This window comes from Scleropages formosus, chromosome 11, assembly GCF_900964775.1.
Source record: "Scleropages formosus chromosome 11, fSclFor1.1, whole genome shotgun sequence".
In the NCBI taxonomy this organism is placed as follows: Eukaryota; Metazoa; Chordata; class Actinopteri; order Osteoglossiformes; family Osteoglossidae; genus Scleropages; species Scleropages formosus.
In genome coordinates, this window is record NC_041816.1 from 5,182,068 (window position 1) to 5,199,085 (window position 17,018).

Genomic DNA, 17,018 nt, shown 5'->3' on the forward strand with positions numbered 1-17,018 from the left:
CTTGCCGAACTTCAGTGCTCCGCAGTCGGGTCCGTCCACCGTGCCTCTTCCTACACCACTCCGTGCCTGACAAACAGGCATATAAACACTGCCCGTGGACTCAGACCCGGGTTCACATCTCACTCCTGCTGCAGCTCTCTAGATCAACCCCCTTATTCTGAATCGCTCCAGTGGAGAGAGAGAGGGGAGGGGGGAAAAAAAAAAAAAAAAAAAAAGTTACCCAGCTGTATAAAGGGGTGAATCACTGTTAGCATCTCAACACTAACTTGCTTTGGAGGAAAGCATCAGCTATAGGGAAAAATATCAATATGTGTGTGTGTAAAACCTCCTCATGCCAGAGCAGCACCATAAACTGCACCATTTGTACATTTCAGAGAATGAGATGTTACATGCTTACAACAAAAGGAATTATGTTAATTAAAATAAGGGAGGGGGGGCAACAGGTAGCATACTGGTTAGAGCCATGGCCTTGCACTTGAAGGACCCAAGTTCAAATACCACCTCCTGCTGTAATACCCTTGGGTAAGATACTTACCCTGAATTGATAGTGAAAATAACCCAGCTATATAAATGGATAAATCAGTCTAAGTAGCTTAATGTACAAATCTTACATTGTAAGTCACTTTGGAGAAATGTATCAAATCGATAATTCACAGATTAGTTTAATCCCAAATGTCTGTGTCCCATTGGATCAATGGCATTTGACTCCTCTAAGTAGAAATGTTGATGGCTTTGGGTTTCCGCTGCTATGAAGGGTCGCTCACCATCACACCGGGGACCACAAGGGCAGCAGAAGAGAGGTGCAACCTGACACTTCGCTCGAATGGCGAGATTGATGGGTGACTGTGAGCGACGCCTGAGCAGGTGCTCAGCACAATCATAAACCAGAGGACTGATGTCGTACGCGAGCTGTTCGTTAGCACCAGTGGAGAGCTCCGATGCCTATGGTGTCCACATACAGCGTCGGCAGTATACTCTGTAGGTTACAAAATGCAAATTGTAACTGCTATTTTGTCATTACAGGTGACCCTCAAGTTATGACGTGCAACTTTTATTAAAAAAAAAAAAAAAGTATTCTGGTGGTTTAGGAAAGGAAAAGCAAAACATTTATGAACTGAAAATAGCACAGCATGAAAAATACTGTACTGTATTCTGTATTAGTGTGATTTTAACTTGAATATGTGAAATTAGTGGAAAAAAATCTATTATGCAACCTATTTATGCATGTTTATATATCCTTATAATTTCTATGATACAATATGGGGACATGGGACTAATGACCAAGTCCATTTACAACAAGGTTGTCAAAACAGAACCCTGTCAGAAGTCAAGAATTACCTGTATTGCCATCATTTTAAACCTTAACAAAAAAATAGTGAGTTCCTGATTGGGGTGCAACTTAAGGAGCAGATTTGCTCCAGACACACAGGTAAGGTGAGGCCCTTCAGCAAAGCAGTGACAGCCCACAGCAAACAGCAGATGGAGGACCCCAAAACACCCTCCATCAATCAAATGAATGCGATACTTTAGATTAAAATTCTGACTACTTCCTAAATACAGTCAGATGTGGTGACAGTAAAATCAAAGGTATTAGTACTTATTGATTTAGCAGATGCTTGGATGGATTTTCTACAAAGTGACTTACAAACGTTCATGTACTTGCAGTCCTTTATTTAAGCAACTGGGTAATTATTACTGAATCAATTCAGGGTAAGTACGTTGATCAAAGGCACAAGAACAAGTATGGGATTTGACCCTGTTCCTTTTGGGTGCAATGCAGCACCCTTAACCACTGTGCCACAGACCAATATGAACTGAAATTATACTTCATTAAAAAAAGCTTTTATCGGTATCCTAGATATTTACAAGAATACAACATGACAGTACAGCAGTTTGTTTTTCTAGTCTTGTTCAAAAAAAAAAAAAAAAAAAAAAAAAAAATACTTCAAATTTTACACATATTTCTTCAAGTCTGTGAACCATCCTGTTATACCTGACCCTTGCCCCCAAGCCCAGTAAGGCAGCAGCAGTGCTTTGCGGTCATGGGACCCGGGCGCGAGAAAGGGGGGGGCTTTCCTGAGCCTGGCGCTCAAATCCATCACTTAAAACTCACAAAGCAAGCTGGTTTAAAGCACTTTAATCTGGGGGGTGCAGTACGCACCGTCGGCGTTTCCCTCCCGTCCGAGGGAGCTGCGTGTGTGCATGTGCACCAGCTGGGGGGGGTTAGTTCTTGAATCCCTTTGTAGCAGCAGCTGAGGAGCCTCGCTGCACGTCCCAGACTTTACATTTCGTTTGGCCAGAGGGGTCACATGACAGCTGCAAATGAAATGCCCGCAGGGCTCCTTCTGCTTTCATTTGACACTGACAGCCTGTGAGAGACTCCAACGCCACAGAAAGAAAATATTCCTTGTTTCCATTACATCACCCAGCCAGGATGGGGGGGCGGGCACAGCTGGTGGCGTCCGCTGCACCATCTGCTCCCGACTAATAGTTCACGCTGGTTTACTTATAGACTCCTAGTACTGCAAAGCGAGGCATTAATGTTCAGCTCCCGGCGGCACTCGCTCACAGGCCGCGCCTTAGCCATGAATTCCTGATTGGCAATTTCACCGACATTATCGCCCTCAACATACAGCACTTTTTTCCCCCCTTCTCAGGTCTTGTTTTTCCACCCATGATTCTCTGCTCCTCCCTCCAGTGAAACAGAAGCGCTGCATCTGTTCAGTCGAGGTAGTCTAGAACCCGGGTCCATCATCGGCATGCGTCCATGCTTGGAGAAAAGCTTCCGAGCTACTGCTATGTTTTCATTATTCTATTATTTCAGTTTATATTTATTTTATCAACACTCATACTCCATAATAGGTACATCTGCAACCTGGATTTTCATTTATCTGCAGGACAAATATCATACCATCTTCCTTTATCCATGTAAAAAAATTTTCAGTTATAGAAGCACCCGGTCTGTGTGAGCCGAGACCCCAATTAAAGACTGTGACAAGCAGCTGTGAGACACACTGCCTGATGGGTAACACACATCCACTCAGTCTCCTACTGGCTTTCAAAGTTGTCTGCGTACTCACATTTGTTCTCTCTGCCTTTCAATTTTTTTATGCATTGACTGTGTAAATTTTTGTGAATGTTGGTCCTAAAGGGTGGGGAAAAAACTAATGGGAAAGGTGGAAAAATGGGTGAAACGTTGGGTTTATTATAGTTTGTAACGAAAGCTTGCTGTCCTCAAGCACGCTGAATATGGCAAAGGACGAGGGGAGACATCTCTTGTTTTAGGGTTACCAAAATCCACAGGGATTACCGACAGGTAATCTATGCATCAAGAGAAGAAATGCACTTGGTGGCAATAACCCTTTTCCCATTACCTTACTGATATATGTTATAATGAACTGTTCTTTATTCCATCTTATTGTCCCACACAACTTTTTCCCTCATGTCTTAAGCACTGAAGGTGATTTGAGGGGGGAATTTGGAACAGAGTTGAATTCCTCCCATTTCATTTTACACAACTGTTCCCGTTAGCCTGAATTTCATCATTTTCAGGAACAAATTAGGTACCGATAACAAGGGATGAGTGTCAAAACACAAGTTTGGGGTAAAAATGGAGAGGAAACATTGCTTATTTTGACAATGGGCAACATTGTGCAGGTTACACAAGAGCATTCTTGTTCGAGATTGTGATGCCACTGGGGTCGAAGAGGCGACACTTGTGCATTTGCACATTGGTGGCGGCGCTCAGCCCAGATGGGCTTGCAGAGTCGCCCTGTGTTCTGCCCCGCACTCACCGTACATCTTGCCCTCGTCAGAGAGAATGATCTTCCGGCGACCGCAGGGCGGATAGATGGCCAGAGCTTCCTGGAAGCTTTGCTCGATATCGGGACTCCACACACCCTCAGCGTCGTTGTCCATGGGCTTGTCCGCCGAGTCACTCATCCTCTCCATGTCCTCGGCAGGACTCTCGCTGCCGCTCCAGCTGCTGGGATCAATGGTGGCGGTTGGGTCCTCCAAGCCGCAGCCTGGAGCCGACTAGGGGGAAAAACCTGGATGAGACAATAGACAAACGAGGAGGACGTCACTCGCCAGGAGTCGGACATCTGCTCGCAAAACTGGAGCACTCTGCTGGCCTCCGACGGTCAACAGCAAGCGGGGGGGGGGGGGGGGGGGGTTGGAGAGGGGTGGACCAGGAGCAGAAGAGGAAACAGGAAATCCCAGGCTGGTCCTACATGTTTAATTCATTTGTGGGGGGCACAAGATAAAGCAGAGAGATGTGGAACACAGACTACGCAGCTCAAACGGTCAGCACGACTGCTGCTACCGAGCAGAAGCGCACTAATTCCCAGGAAATGGCATATTTTGCAGCAAAAAGAATCCCACAAAAATCCTGGTCAGCCTCCAAACAAACTAATTTGCTATTCCCACAGAATATTTTGGCTGAAGGTCTGTAAATTTTTTTTGAACCTCTATGTAACCATCAAATGCATTTTTACGCACCCGATCACAGAAGGGTTCAGAAACGAGACCGAGGCAACGAGACTGCGAAACGGACTGCCAGGTACGTGAATGCGAACAGCGAGGCGAGGACTAATGTGGGAACGGCCTTAAATCGTTAATCCGAAACAGCTGGTATTTCCGACATCGCTCTGCTATAAAACGGCGAGTGTCCGTTCGGCAGACTCCAGAGCGGCCTGTCAGAGCTGTCAAACAGCCTCTTAAATGTGGACGGATTCGTGTTTGTGAGATGGCTGGACAAAGGTTTTTATGGAGGACAATGAGAGTGGCAGCCCCCTTGCTGAAACATCCGGCGCGGCTTCTGAATCCGAAACGCCCCCTTGTCATCCGTTCTGCTCTGGCAAAAGCCTCAAACCTGCAACTGTTTCCCTTCCTGCACTAACCTTCAAAGAAAACTACGCGCAAGCGGTCCAACGCGATGCCTTGTACAACGTGTGGATCGGCTTTTACAAGGAGACCTCCCTTTGGCAGAGTGTGCGTCAAATATGCAAGGGGGGAAAGAAGAAAGAAAAAAAAAAAACAAAAGACAAAAACAACTGCACTAAGTTCTCGGAGTCCCTCCCTCATCCTCCATCATCGCCCCACCCGGTCCCCCCAGCCCTCGCTCTCTTACACACGCACACACACATACACAACCCCTTCCTCTCTAGGCGGACCCCTATTCACACAGCACAAGCTGTTGAAGAGAGGGACCAGCAGCATATGTTTCTTCTAGAATGTCAGTTCGTGAGGGGGAGGGGAGGGGAGCAAGCTGTTTGGAAAAGGACTCCCAGAGAGTGGGGGCTGGGGGGGGCAGAGGGCGCTTTTACTGAATTCCGTTTTTGTGTGCTGAATGCTGACACTGCAGAACTTGCTCGCTGACTGATGGGGGGAGGGGGGGGTGGGAGAGGAAAGGGGGGAGAGAAAAAAAAAAAAAAAACTTCCATTCCAACCACCAAAGAGCTCCATCCCCTTTCCTCTTCAGCTGAATAATGAACTGCACTGGTAATCACTGGTAATCACTTCCAGCACAGGGATGTGTGTGTGCGCACGCACACACGCAAAATGGGCTCAACTGGGCCAAGCCATGCATCCCGGAACACACAGACCTCTCTTTCCTTTCAGTAGCATTAACTATTTGATGTGGGAAGGTGTAGGAATACTTGGGAAGATTCCCTAAGACCACCTGTTCTTAACCTGGGGCCCATGTACTCCTTTGTGTGTCTGTGAAGAAGCAATATTTTTAATGTATTTAAAAATATATCAGTAAATTACCATTTATTAAGTCTGAGTGGTAATAAGGGTTTACTGTCACTATAGAACAGCAGGTGGCACAGTGGTTAGAGTCACATCCCTTGAATTCAAACATCCTAGGTTTGAATGCCACTTCTTGCTGCAGTATCCTTGATCAAGGTACTTTCCCTGAGCTAATACAGTAAAAATTGCCCAGCTGTATAAACAAGTAAACATTAAGTCAATTTGGAGAAAATCTGTCCAATTTCAAAAACCTCTTGTCCCAAGCAGAGTCATGGTGATTGAGAGCCTATCCCACAAGCAATGGGTGCACCGCAGTGGGGGGGGGTTTAAACCCTGGGTGGGATACCAGTCCATCAGAGGATAGCCCCACACACACAGTCAGTCACCCATTCATATACTAAGGGCTGAGGACAACCACCAGTTTACCTGGACTCTGTGTCTTTGGACTGTGGGAGGAAAGTCAGGCAGACAAGGAGAGAGAAAACATGCAAACTCCATGCACACTGAGCAGGCATCGTACCCAAGTTCTCCTGCTCCACACAGGCACTGTGAGGTAACACCTGCTGCACCACCATGCAGCCTTTAGAGAAAAGCAAGACCTAAATCAATTTTTCAAACCAATGAGTGCAAAGCTTATTAAAAAAATGGACATTTATAGGAGGGGTCCTTAACTGTCATCATATTCTTAAAGGGGCTTGTGGCCTACAAAGAGGAGTCCCCAGCAGATAAACATGTTTGTACCAAGATGTCACTTTGGATCTGAGGTCAGAGTTGGGCTTCAGGAGAATTTCTTGTTTGTTTGCTTGCAAAAGGTGGCAAGAGCTTCTTCCTGGCATTCATTACCTTGGCCGGCATCACTGTCTGGATGCCCTCAGTTCCCGCAATCAGGTAGTTCGACTCACGCTGAGGCAACTCGGCCTCCAGCTCTGCTCCTCCCCTGAGGTTGCTGGGAGCAGCTGACATTTATTAGCTCCTCCCACAGGTGGTTTCTCCCTCCAATCACACGTGACCAGGGAGCAGCCTTCAGTCCCGTGAAGAATAATTAAACAATGTGTCAGACACCACCCCCCACACACATACGCTCAGACAGCGCACTCAGCCTTGACGGCCGTTCACAGGCACACCGGAGTGACATTTCCGCAGTGAAACACTCCACGTCCTCAACTGTCTCCACTGGCTTCATGGGAGAAATGAAATTACTGGGTCGTGAAACGACTGCATGGAAATTCTGAATACAAACACAAAAAAAAAAAAAAAAAAAAAAGCACGACACCATGTGCGCATGTTGCCATTTGTTTGAGCCATTGTTCCTCTTTGCTGTTCGTGCATTAACCGTGGTATGTGCTGACAGGTTTGTCCCACCCAAGGAGACACCGCACCTTTTGTATAGTGGCTCCGTCACCCACAGCAAAGGGAAGAGGGACGGGGGGCGGTGGTGGGGACCATTTTTGCATTGCGGGTGTCAATGGAGAAGTAAATTGTACAGTGTCGGGGAACAGGGAGTCCACCTGGGCCACACCTGTGTGGGACAAACTGGACAGAAGAGTGACACCAAGGCACCACACAGGTGTCCTGCATCTCTGGGAAGTGCTGCAGGAGAGCTGGAAAGACACAGCACCTACTCATACCCTCAAATCTGCTAGCACAAACCTCGCAAAGGGAAACTAGCTGCCCCCAAATGTACTCACTTTACACTGGTACTATTCAACCTTTACAAGTAAACATTTCTTTAAAGTGGGGACCATGCTCTATAGGTCTTGAAGGCTGCTCTCCTTTCATAATCAATGAACCTACTGACCGACCCTTGGGTACCAAGAAATGTCGGCAATACGGCGTACGGTACGTGAGCCCCTTCCCATGCTGACAGGTCAGCAGGAGGTAGAGAAGATACTTCGGTAAAAAGGCAGCTCCCATTCTTTAGGATTCTGTCGTCATCCCCCCCCCCCCCAATAACTACATGCACAAGCGCCAATGTGCCAAAACGTCCAGCCCCACCGTTGGGAGGCTGCAGTCACCCGCAAGCTTAAGGGCATCTGAAACAACGACACCCAGCAAACCAGTTAATCACTGAACGCGGCTGAAATCACTCCGGAGTAATTTACCACGGAGTAAATTACCTTAAATAATTCACTACTGTCAGTATATTCCACACAAGTCCTCTCAGGAGGGCCCTTCTTCAGGAGCAGATCAATGTTACCCAACGCGCAGCAATGACGACCATTTCCTTACAAAAGACTGCGGGGAGAACCCAATTTCATTAGCGTGTTGTAGGCGGGCACAGACGCTGCCTTGTACTCTCCTTCTGCATTGACCTTTTTTTAATTAAAAAAAATTTAAATCTCAAATATTTCTCAATTGCCCTGAACAGGTTGGTCTCTATTTTGGTAACAAATGGCTTCAAAGTTGTCCATTTCTCAGCATAACCGCATTTTTGCATCCAGTTCATCTTTCTGTTGCACAAGTAGAGCAACACAAGAATGTGGAGAAATAACTAAAGGAGGGAAATGCACAGGAAAGCTGGCTGGTACATAAATGACAATAAAACAGATCATGAAAACAGCAAAATTCCCTTCCTTCTACAGCAACAACTTTTTTAAAACTCTTTAAACATTTAGTGTTCAGCTGTCAATAACACATCTGAGGAATATGAGGGGGGGAGACAACATTTCCTGCGCTGCCAAAAAGCAGGGTGCACAACCTGAGATGAATGAAACTGCAAGAAAACCCATGTTATGAAGCCAAGGAGAGAAGCAAAGACCATTTGTGGCAAAAATAAACCCAAGGCGAGTTCTGCAGAAACGACTATGTAAACACTCGAGATAAGAAACGCACTGAGTCACAGTTTTATTAAGAAGTGGAATGGCGATCAGATGGGCTTTGAGCTGACATTTGGGCAGTGCTCTCCGCATCATGTATAAATATGCGCTGAACACGGAGCGATGCTACGGCCATCGTCGCCAACCTGCCGCAACGCGTTGGCATCGGCGATAGAGGGGAGCCAAAATATTGTGATGGGTGCAATATGGCTCCAGATGACGCCGGAGCGGAGCTGTTTGTCCAGACCTACGCAGCAGATGGGAGAGAGAGATTAGTCATGCAACAATATACTGTGGCTACGCATAGCCTGCACTCTGTGCTCCAGGCAAGGATGCTGGTCCAAGCAAACGCGCGGCGGAGGTCCGGTTGTGTTGATGCAGGGCTGGGTGGGTTTGGCACGCTCCCGTGCCGCCAGCCGATGCAAGTTACTGTGCTATGCGGACGTATGGAAATGGAGGGGTCCGGCTTGTTTAATTACATATACAGAGGTGCAGTTGAGTCCCAATTATCTGGACTTTATGTGCACAAAGATTTTTGTCTTTTTTATGCCGGACGTTTGGACAAATACTTTTCTTTGCATCCAGTTTAGAACTGTGTATAAGAAACAAGCAATGATGTTCAGCCCTCTAAACACCTTACTCCACAGAGACTTATTTTGAGAGTCTTTTTTTTAACCTGTCACAGTTCAGCACACAACAAGCAATGTAATAACTGATTCAATTGCATTTCATTTTAAAAACATAGAAATAACTATTTTTGCCTAGGGATGAAAATGGACTGGTTCTACGGGAGCATTCTGACAGCCTGCCAGCAAGGCCCAGGAGAAGCATGGCACCAGATACAAGACAGGGCACTAACAGAGGGCAGGAAAGGTGACCAACTGGGGAAGGGGGGGAAGCTGTACCTCCACCTTTCCAGGTGGGTCTCAACATGTAGCGTGATGGACAAATCAAACTGAGCACTGCTCTGTGCCCAAACACTGCAGATCCTTGAATGTAAAGATGAGAGAATACAAATGTGGCTCAAATCAGAACCACTAAGGACACCAACCAAAGACGGGGCACAAGTCTTTAAAAAAACATCCATGAGATATGAGGTAAATTTAAATGGCCTTTTCACACTGCAGTTATGACTGTCATTAACAAATTGGATACTGTGATGGACAAAACTGCTGCTGTACTCGATATATATATAGAGAGAGAAAAAATACACACACACACACATACACACACACACACACACACACACACAACCTCAGTGATTAACCCTAAAACAGCAATAAAACAAAATGGGGAAAAGCAGACAAATATACCGGATGAATTTCTTAAAAACAGATTCACGGTTGACTGCAGCCTTCCCATTTGCGGACCTAATGCCATGAAAAAACAACAGTTTCCAGGGAATGTTGCATCACGCCTGGTTTAATTCAAGGAGCAACAGGAAATAGCAACAGCTGATCACAATAACTGCAACATATTCCTCCGCTGTGAAATGCCCAGAGGGCCACGCTGCACTGCAGCAAAGCAATGCTCCTTCGTGTTAAAGGAACCTGAGCTGAAATACCACTAAAGACAGAACAAGTCCTCTTTTTCCACACCGCACAGGGGGTCTGTCAGACAGCGTCACCAGGCGCAGGATGTTCTACTCATCTCAGCTGGCCCCGCGGCGGGTTCAAGTCTTTCAGAGCCTCTGCTCTGGTTTCTAGGTTACCCCCCCCTTCTGTCCCTGCGGACAGACACAGAGCACACACGGCCACATCATTGTCGAGGAATAAGACAACACACCGCTAAAGTGGAATCTCCATAATATTTTCGGAATTTAGAAAAAAAATAGTATTTACAATTACTTCACTTAGGTGACACTTCAACAAAGGGGCTTCCAATATTAAGACTGTACACTAAGCTACTTACAATGATTAGCCTAATTATGACAGCATAACATGTTAAATGCATCAGTCCAGGGTAAGTGATCAAATCCCACTTCTAACACCAGGTTCTGGTCACGTCTTCATGTTTAAAGCAGCAGATAAAGAGTAACGGATTGTGTTATAAATAGATAATACCGCCACCTGGATGCAAGACTCTTTCTTCAGCATCGTACATCACTTCCTATATAGCCCTGCTATGCAAGTAGCAACATGATACGGTATACAGTCTCACAACTTTCTGTACTGAATACTAACAGCACAGGAAATGGATCAGGAGGTAAGATTCAAACCTGGCTCTTTTGACTGCAAGACATCAGCTCTAACAGCTACGCCACCTGCTGCCCCGATCACAGGATGTAGAACTTATGCTAGATGAGTGAGCCAACCACATCACGCTCCAAGTACCTGCCTGGACCAATCCCTACGACAACCACGGTGTAATCCTGCCAGGACAGGCCCCAACAAGTCACCAACCCCCTAGCCACACACATCAGTGCTCTCTCGATTTAGGGCATGTATCTGCGCAGACCGCAGGGGCTTAGCAGGATACATCTCGGAACCCAAGCTTGATGAGCAGATTTCTAAAGGTTATGATTTCTTGCACAAATCTTCATAGGAAAGGGGTTGGGAGTTGAAGACAAGTGTAACAAATGGGCCTTTCAGCATGTCACTACAGCCAGGTGTGTAGGGTGATGACATTTCAACTTGTTCCTAAGGGGAGCCATCTTTCAGTGTTACTATTCAAAATCCATTATGAAAATTACGATTTCAGAGACGGTCGGTAAGAACAAGCAGCAGAGCAGCAATTCCATCTAATTTACCCTCATCTGCTAAAGTAAATGGGATTGGAAATTATTTCCAAGAATATTTTTCCCTCCGTAATAGACAATCGCTCTGTTGTTCATTAGTTATAATACGTTTCTTGTAATCATTGATTAAAAGTGGAAAAATAAACCCCCCCCAAGAGATAAAAGACATCTCTATGCAGAAAGACAAAGCAGTGGATGGGCAGGGATAAGAGGATTAACTTTCAGACAATACAGATGTCACAAACATCTCATTCCAGCATCAACCAGACACACAATTCCGTTTACCTTTCCATCAGGCCCTGAAAAGAGGAGAAAAAAAAAACACACCAGTACCTGTCAATTTTACATTAGAGCTCCATTGCCTTCTTTCTTTGAAGGTCAATTGTTTTATATTAAAAAAATTTTGTGAGAAAGCATACTACATATCAGAATAATATAATGTCGTAGAATTTTCCTAGATTTATCACCAAAGGATGGCATGTTAACTACAAATTAGACATCAGTAACTGAACAGCTCAATATCAAATTGATGGATTGACTGGGGGGGGGGGGGGGGCTCCTGAAAACGAAGAGCAAGAGACTAACACTTTTACACACAAAGTGTAGACAAGGTAAACTTACCATTTAATGCACAACTCAAATAACATTAGTGCCCTCACTGGACTTTAAGATAATTAGGCAAACGGGAAACTAGAGGTGTAGTAAAATGTTTTCCCTGTATTTGAGCATTTAATGTTAGCAGAACTACTGCTTAAAAATAGAATGGAACAATACAGTTGCTCCTCCACTTACGATGGTTCGACTTACCATTTTTTCGACTTTACAATGGTGAGCTAGCAATAGACATTCAGTAGAAACCATACTCCGAATTCTGATCCCCCCCGGCAGGCGATAGGGGGAGCGACACTCTCTCACGATGCTGGGCAGCGGTCCGCATCTCCCAGTCTATTACGCAGAGGTGTGTATTAAGCGTATTAAATGCATTTGACTTACGATGGGTTTTGCGGAACGTAACCCCATCATAAGTCAGGGACCACCTATATTTATTCAGAGATTAAGAATGTACACAGTCACCAAAACCGCTGAAAGGTTAAAAAAAAAAGAAACCTGAATACATCGAGCTATGTTTTCACCATTACAGGTATCTTATGACTAAGTCATTGTAAGCCTCCACTAACTTGAAGGTTGCTGGTTTCAGACCCACCCACCCACTATCACTGCTGCAATGCCCTTGAATATGGTGCCGAAATGCTCCGGTAAACTGCCCTACTGTGTCATTTCTTTTGGGATAAAGTCCTCCGCAAAGCAACAAGTAAAAAACACTTCAGTGGTTAAAACACAGGACAAAACAGTGCACATGTTCAATGCACATATGTCAGCAATCACCACATTACAAACAATCACTGATTTACATAGAAACATAGCAAACTTTACAGTCAAAAAAAGCAAGTCGTCTTGTTATGAATTTCTTGGTCTAGCTGAAGATGTCTGAAGTAATTTTGTCTAATTTTTCCATGGTGGGGGGGCTCACAAAGTCCTGGTGTAATTGGTACATTCATTACTGGTATTGTAACACTGTACTACTTTGATCATATCTACAACTGGAGATTAGCTATGATTTTTAATTCCACCCTGGATAGTTTCATTGAGTGCAATTTACAGCATTTTTACCAATTTATACATCTGCCTTTTTTTTTTTTTTTTTTTACTACAGCAAGACAAACTAAAGAACTGCAGCAACAGTGAGGAATGGGATTCAATCCAGTAACATTCAGAGTAGAAGTTCATGTACTAAAGCACAGCATAATCTGATTGCTGTGTGATCTAAATAATGTAGACATTATGCAATACACGTAATTAAAATGTTAAACTACAATATACTTTATTAGAAAAGGTATATCTCTATTACTTCTGCACCTTAATATCACTGGGCAAGATGCTCAAGCTGCAATGCACCACTTATTCAGTTGCTTCATGTTACTACATTGATGTAATTTTGAAGCCTATGAATGTCAAGAGGAAAATGGTAATAATATTGACAAATCAATTACCACTACGATTATTTAAGGGAAGTACTACAAGAACTGAATAGACAATTACATGCTATACACCCCCTATGAGGGTGATTAGTCTTAAATATGTTAACACATTGTTTTCATTCCAAATGTATTTGCTTTAGTTGCCAACCCTGAGGCCTTTTAACAAACAACTGGTCAGCACATCTTTAAAAGCATCGCATGAAGAAACACAAATATATAATTCCTGTAGTGGATTGCGTTATGCCTAGAATCATGAAAACTTCAACAGCAATGAATGTAACTGATTGAAGAAGGTCAAAATATTCATGCAGAATTTCAATTTTACCTCCACAGACAATATTCCACGTTCGCTAATTTACAAGGGCCCTGCCATACTATCCTACAACAAAACCCACAGCATTTCACATTTAAAGGGGTCACGTGGTACACAAGTTCACCTGAACACAACAAAGCTCTTACACCTGAGGCTGCTGTGCACCCAAATCAATGAGCTTCACCGAAGAACGTGCCCACCAAAATCCTAGAGAATACCGCACAACATCTGAACACGGGGATGGAAAGACTGAATGCCTTTTTTGTTGTTCGCGCTGTAAATCTATTACTCCATAATGGATCTGTGACAGAGGTAGCTGAAGCACACGTCCCATTGTTCTTTTCACTTTATTCACTCACTGGTTGAGGATGCGCAAAACAATGACAGCAGCAACACCGCAAAACGTACCCGTGCAACATCACGCTTTTATATTTTCAAGAAAAGCCAAGACTCTGATTGGCATTGGTTCTCTTTCTCTCTCTCTTTTTTTTTTTTTTTTTTTTTTTTAAGCAGCCTGTATAACTGATTACCGAGACACTACTGCCCCGCTTTTTCGGCACATTTATATTAAAAACATTAAATACTCACATGACTGCAGTCTATCATCAGGCAGAGAATTCAATTAACAATGACCTAAAAATGATTCCTTTCATGCTTTTCTCTGCTTGTTGCTTTACATCTCAATGGTATTCATGTGGGAGGGAGCGTGCACATCTTGTACCGCAGTCACCGCAGAGCCACTCAGCTATGTGGGACAAGGTCCCTTTATTCCCCTGGAGTGGACTCCGCTGCCGAGGGAATCATTATCACCCTATCAAACGGCCTGCGACGGAACAGGCCTATTTACCAGCTAATTTGTAATATTCCTCTTCCTGTGCTCGTCGATGGCATGTTTACATCCCTCTCCCGTTAGGCAGAAATTGCGGAAATGCAGTAAAAACATTTTTTGTTTCTCTAATTAAAGACGGATATCTTTCAGCGCACACCAACACAAATTTTGACTTGCACGTTTAAATCTTGCACGCATTTGCCGCTGAACCATTTGGCGTAGCCCACTTCGTACACAACGCTCTCAAACGGCACTGCTGGATAACCCCAGACGGCTACTAGATGAGCTTCAATTTCCAACCTGACAAAACTGTTGTCCATACGCAGTGCAGCTGCTAGTCGACAACTTCTACTTTTACACTCAGAACATCGCATTCTCAAAGTTAACGGTTCGGATTCAAGAGTTAGTTTCTCCAACCACGGTGGAACGCGTTCAGCTCACACTGACTGTCTCTGCCCTAGCTTGGTGGGATGGCGTTCCGTTTAACACCCCTCATTTAATCAAGTGCAGTAGTTCTGCAAATTTTAAGCATTCGGGGAAAACTGAGAACACCTTGTCGGTCCAGCTTGCACCGTCAGCTTTATAAGTGGCATTCCTCCCTTTTCAAAGAAAAGGGAAAAGACTTCTTTGCCATTGACTTCTGAAGAGACAAGGCACTTTACCCCAAAAAAATTAAGCAATCTTCTGTTTTATATTTAATTTTAACCTTTAAAAAAAAAAAAAAAAAAGGAAGGAAAAACTAAATCAGGGATGATTATTCAAGCGAACATGTTATTTTTCCACAAATCCTCCATTTAATCCCACGTGAAAAACACTGGGCGATTCAGTGGTGTGGTGCAACGATCCGATAGTATTCAAATTTGGCCGCTAGGTTTTGTTGGTTTGATTTCGTGGTGCTCCCTAGCAATTGAGTCCAGTCTCCCAGCATCCACAAATTTTCACCTTTAATCACGAGAGCCCAGACTAGCCTAACAGGCTAATAAGAAAAGTAATTATCGCAGCCTGTGAGGGGTAAGAATGTCACCTGTGCGGCAGTTCCTGAAGCCTTAACAGATAATTACATTCTGCCGTTCCCCTCACTTGGCACTATGGAAATGTTCTTATTAGCAAGGTCTTTTTTAAGGCAGGGTGGTGGACAACAAGTGAATTCCTGGATAAGAGTGGGCCGTAGCCATGAGAGGTATAAAAGGACACGACACTTACCGAAACGTTACATAAACCGCTCTCATTTGTGCCAGGTTGGAATCTAGATCCTTAAATTAAGAGAACCAATTTCGCCGGCCTTACAACACCAGTGTAACAAAACAGCAGACGAGCGGGCCGAAATGTAATTTTCTGTGTGGAGTCTTTCATGCAGTTCATCTCAGAATGTACGATAATGACTTTGTGAATGTCTTTCGCAAATCCATAATGACCCAAAGTAATTCAGGCCTGGCTGTTGAGTACTATAATTGCCATATAATCACCAAACACAATGTTCAAGGTATTCTTTAAAGGTGGACCATCGCCTCTGGTTAATTATTTCAGAAATGCAGACAATATTTCAATGTCTAATTACTTGGAAACAATTACGCAATTATGCATATTTACAACTGCAGAACATTACTGAAATTCCATTTGCAGTTTTCCTCATTAAAAACTGTAATTTTCAAAAACAGTTCCATTTTTCGGTGGCATATTCCAAAAAGAGAAAGGGGCTAGTTATCCCTTCATAGAGATACAGTAAATCTGCACTTTTTGAAAGGATTTTCAGAATAATGTGGTCCTTGAAAAGTAATCTGACAAAGAATTTACACTTTTAATGTAAAATGCACATTTGCCACTTTTTTAGACACGTGTTGGTTTATAGTATGTACTATTTATGTGTGACTCATGCTAAAATAAGAATTCAAAAGCCAATTACAGTAGTCTACAGGACTACATTATCAATTCTGTTACTTAAAAAATAGTTTGTTGCTCATTTAATGATGAAAAATGTCAGTCAAGTGAAATATATGCCTGAACGTCAAGTTAAATACTATCACTATGGATGCTGTGTGGTACGGAAACCTACTATGAATTTCAAAAAAGACTCAGAGTGGCAATGCAACATTCCTAGAATTCTGGCAAAGCTTTCAGTGCTTGACATTTTTTTTTCCCCTTAAGCATCTTTGATAAATAGTTTCGTGAGAACAAACGGGCTTTCTGATACGCATCTTGCAACGTGCCGTGCCAGGATGCAGGGGAGCGCTCCGTAAAACGCCCCTCCCTCCTGTACTGGCAAGGACCTGGCGTTTATTTCATGCCTCTTTAAACCAGTGGGAACGGGCACGGCAAATGTGTCTAATAATACCAACGTCAAACCTGCATCCTGCGGCCTCGCTTCTCCACGCTGACCCTGTTCACCGCTCGGGGATCAATTTCTGTTCACCAGTGAGCGATTGATTTACAAAGGCTTCAACAAAGCAGAACTCTGCACCTGCTTCTGATGAGCAAGGGTACCCTTGAACCCCCAGTTTCTGAGAATATCACACTCCATCTGCATTTATGC

The 17,018-nt window shown here is 44.1% G+C and overlaps 1 protein-coding gene across 14 annotated transcripts in view; it reads right to left on the reverse strand.

Moving 5' to 3' along the window:
* tead1b (TEA domain family member 1b) overlaps positions 1-17,018 on the reverse strand; it is a 68,282-nt gene that overhangs the window by 39,716 nt on the left and 11,548 nt on the right. For 9 of the 14 annotated variants that reach the window (XM_029256425.1, XM_029256424.1, XM_029256423.1 and 6 more), the window contains exon 2: positions 3,795-4,049. In XM_029256425.1, coding sequence (XP_029112258.1) covers positions 3,795-3,951 — 157 coding nt within the window. In that variant the 5' untranslated portion in view covers positions 3,952-4,049. The remainder of the gene's footprint in view (positions 1-3,794; positions 4,050-17,018) is intronic. The other 5 variants (XM_029256430.1, XM_029256428.1, XM_029256429.1 and 2 more) reach the window with 1 other exon arrangement.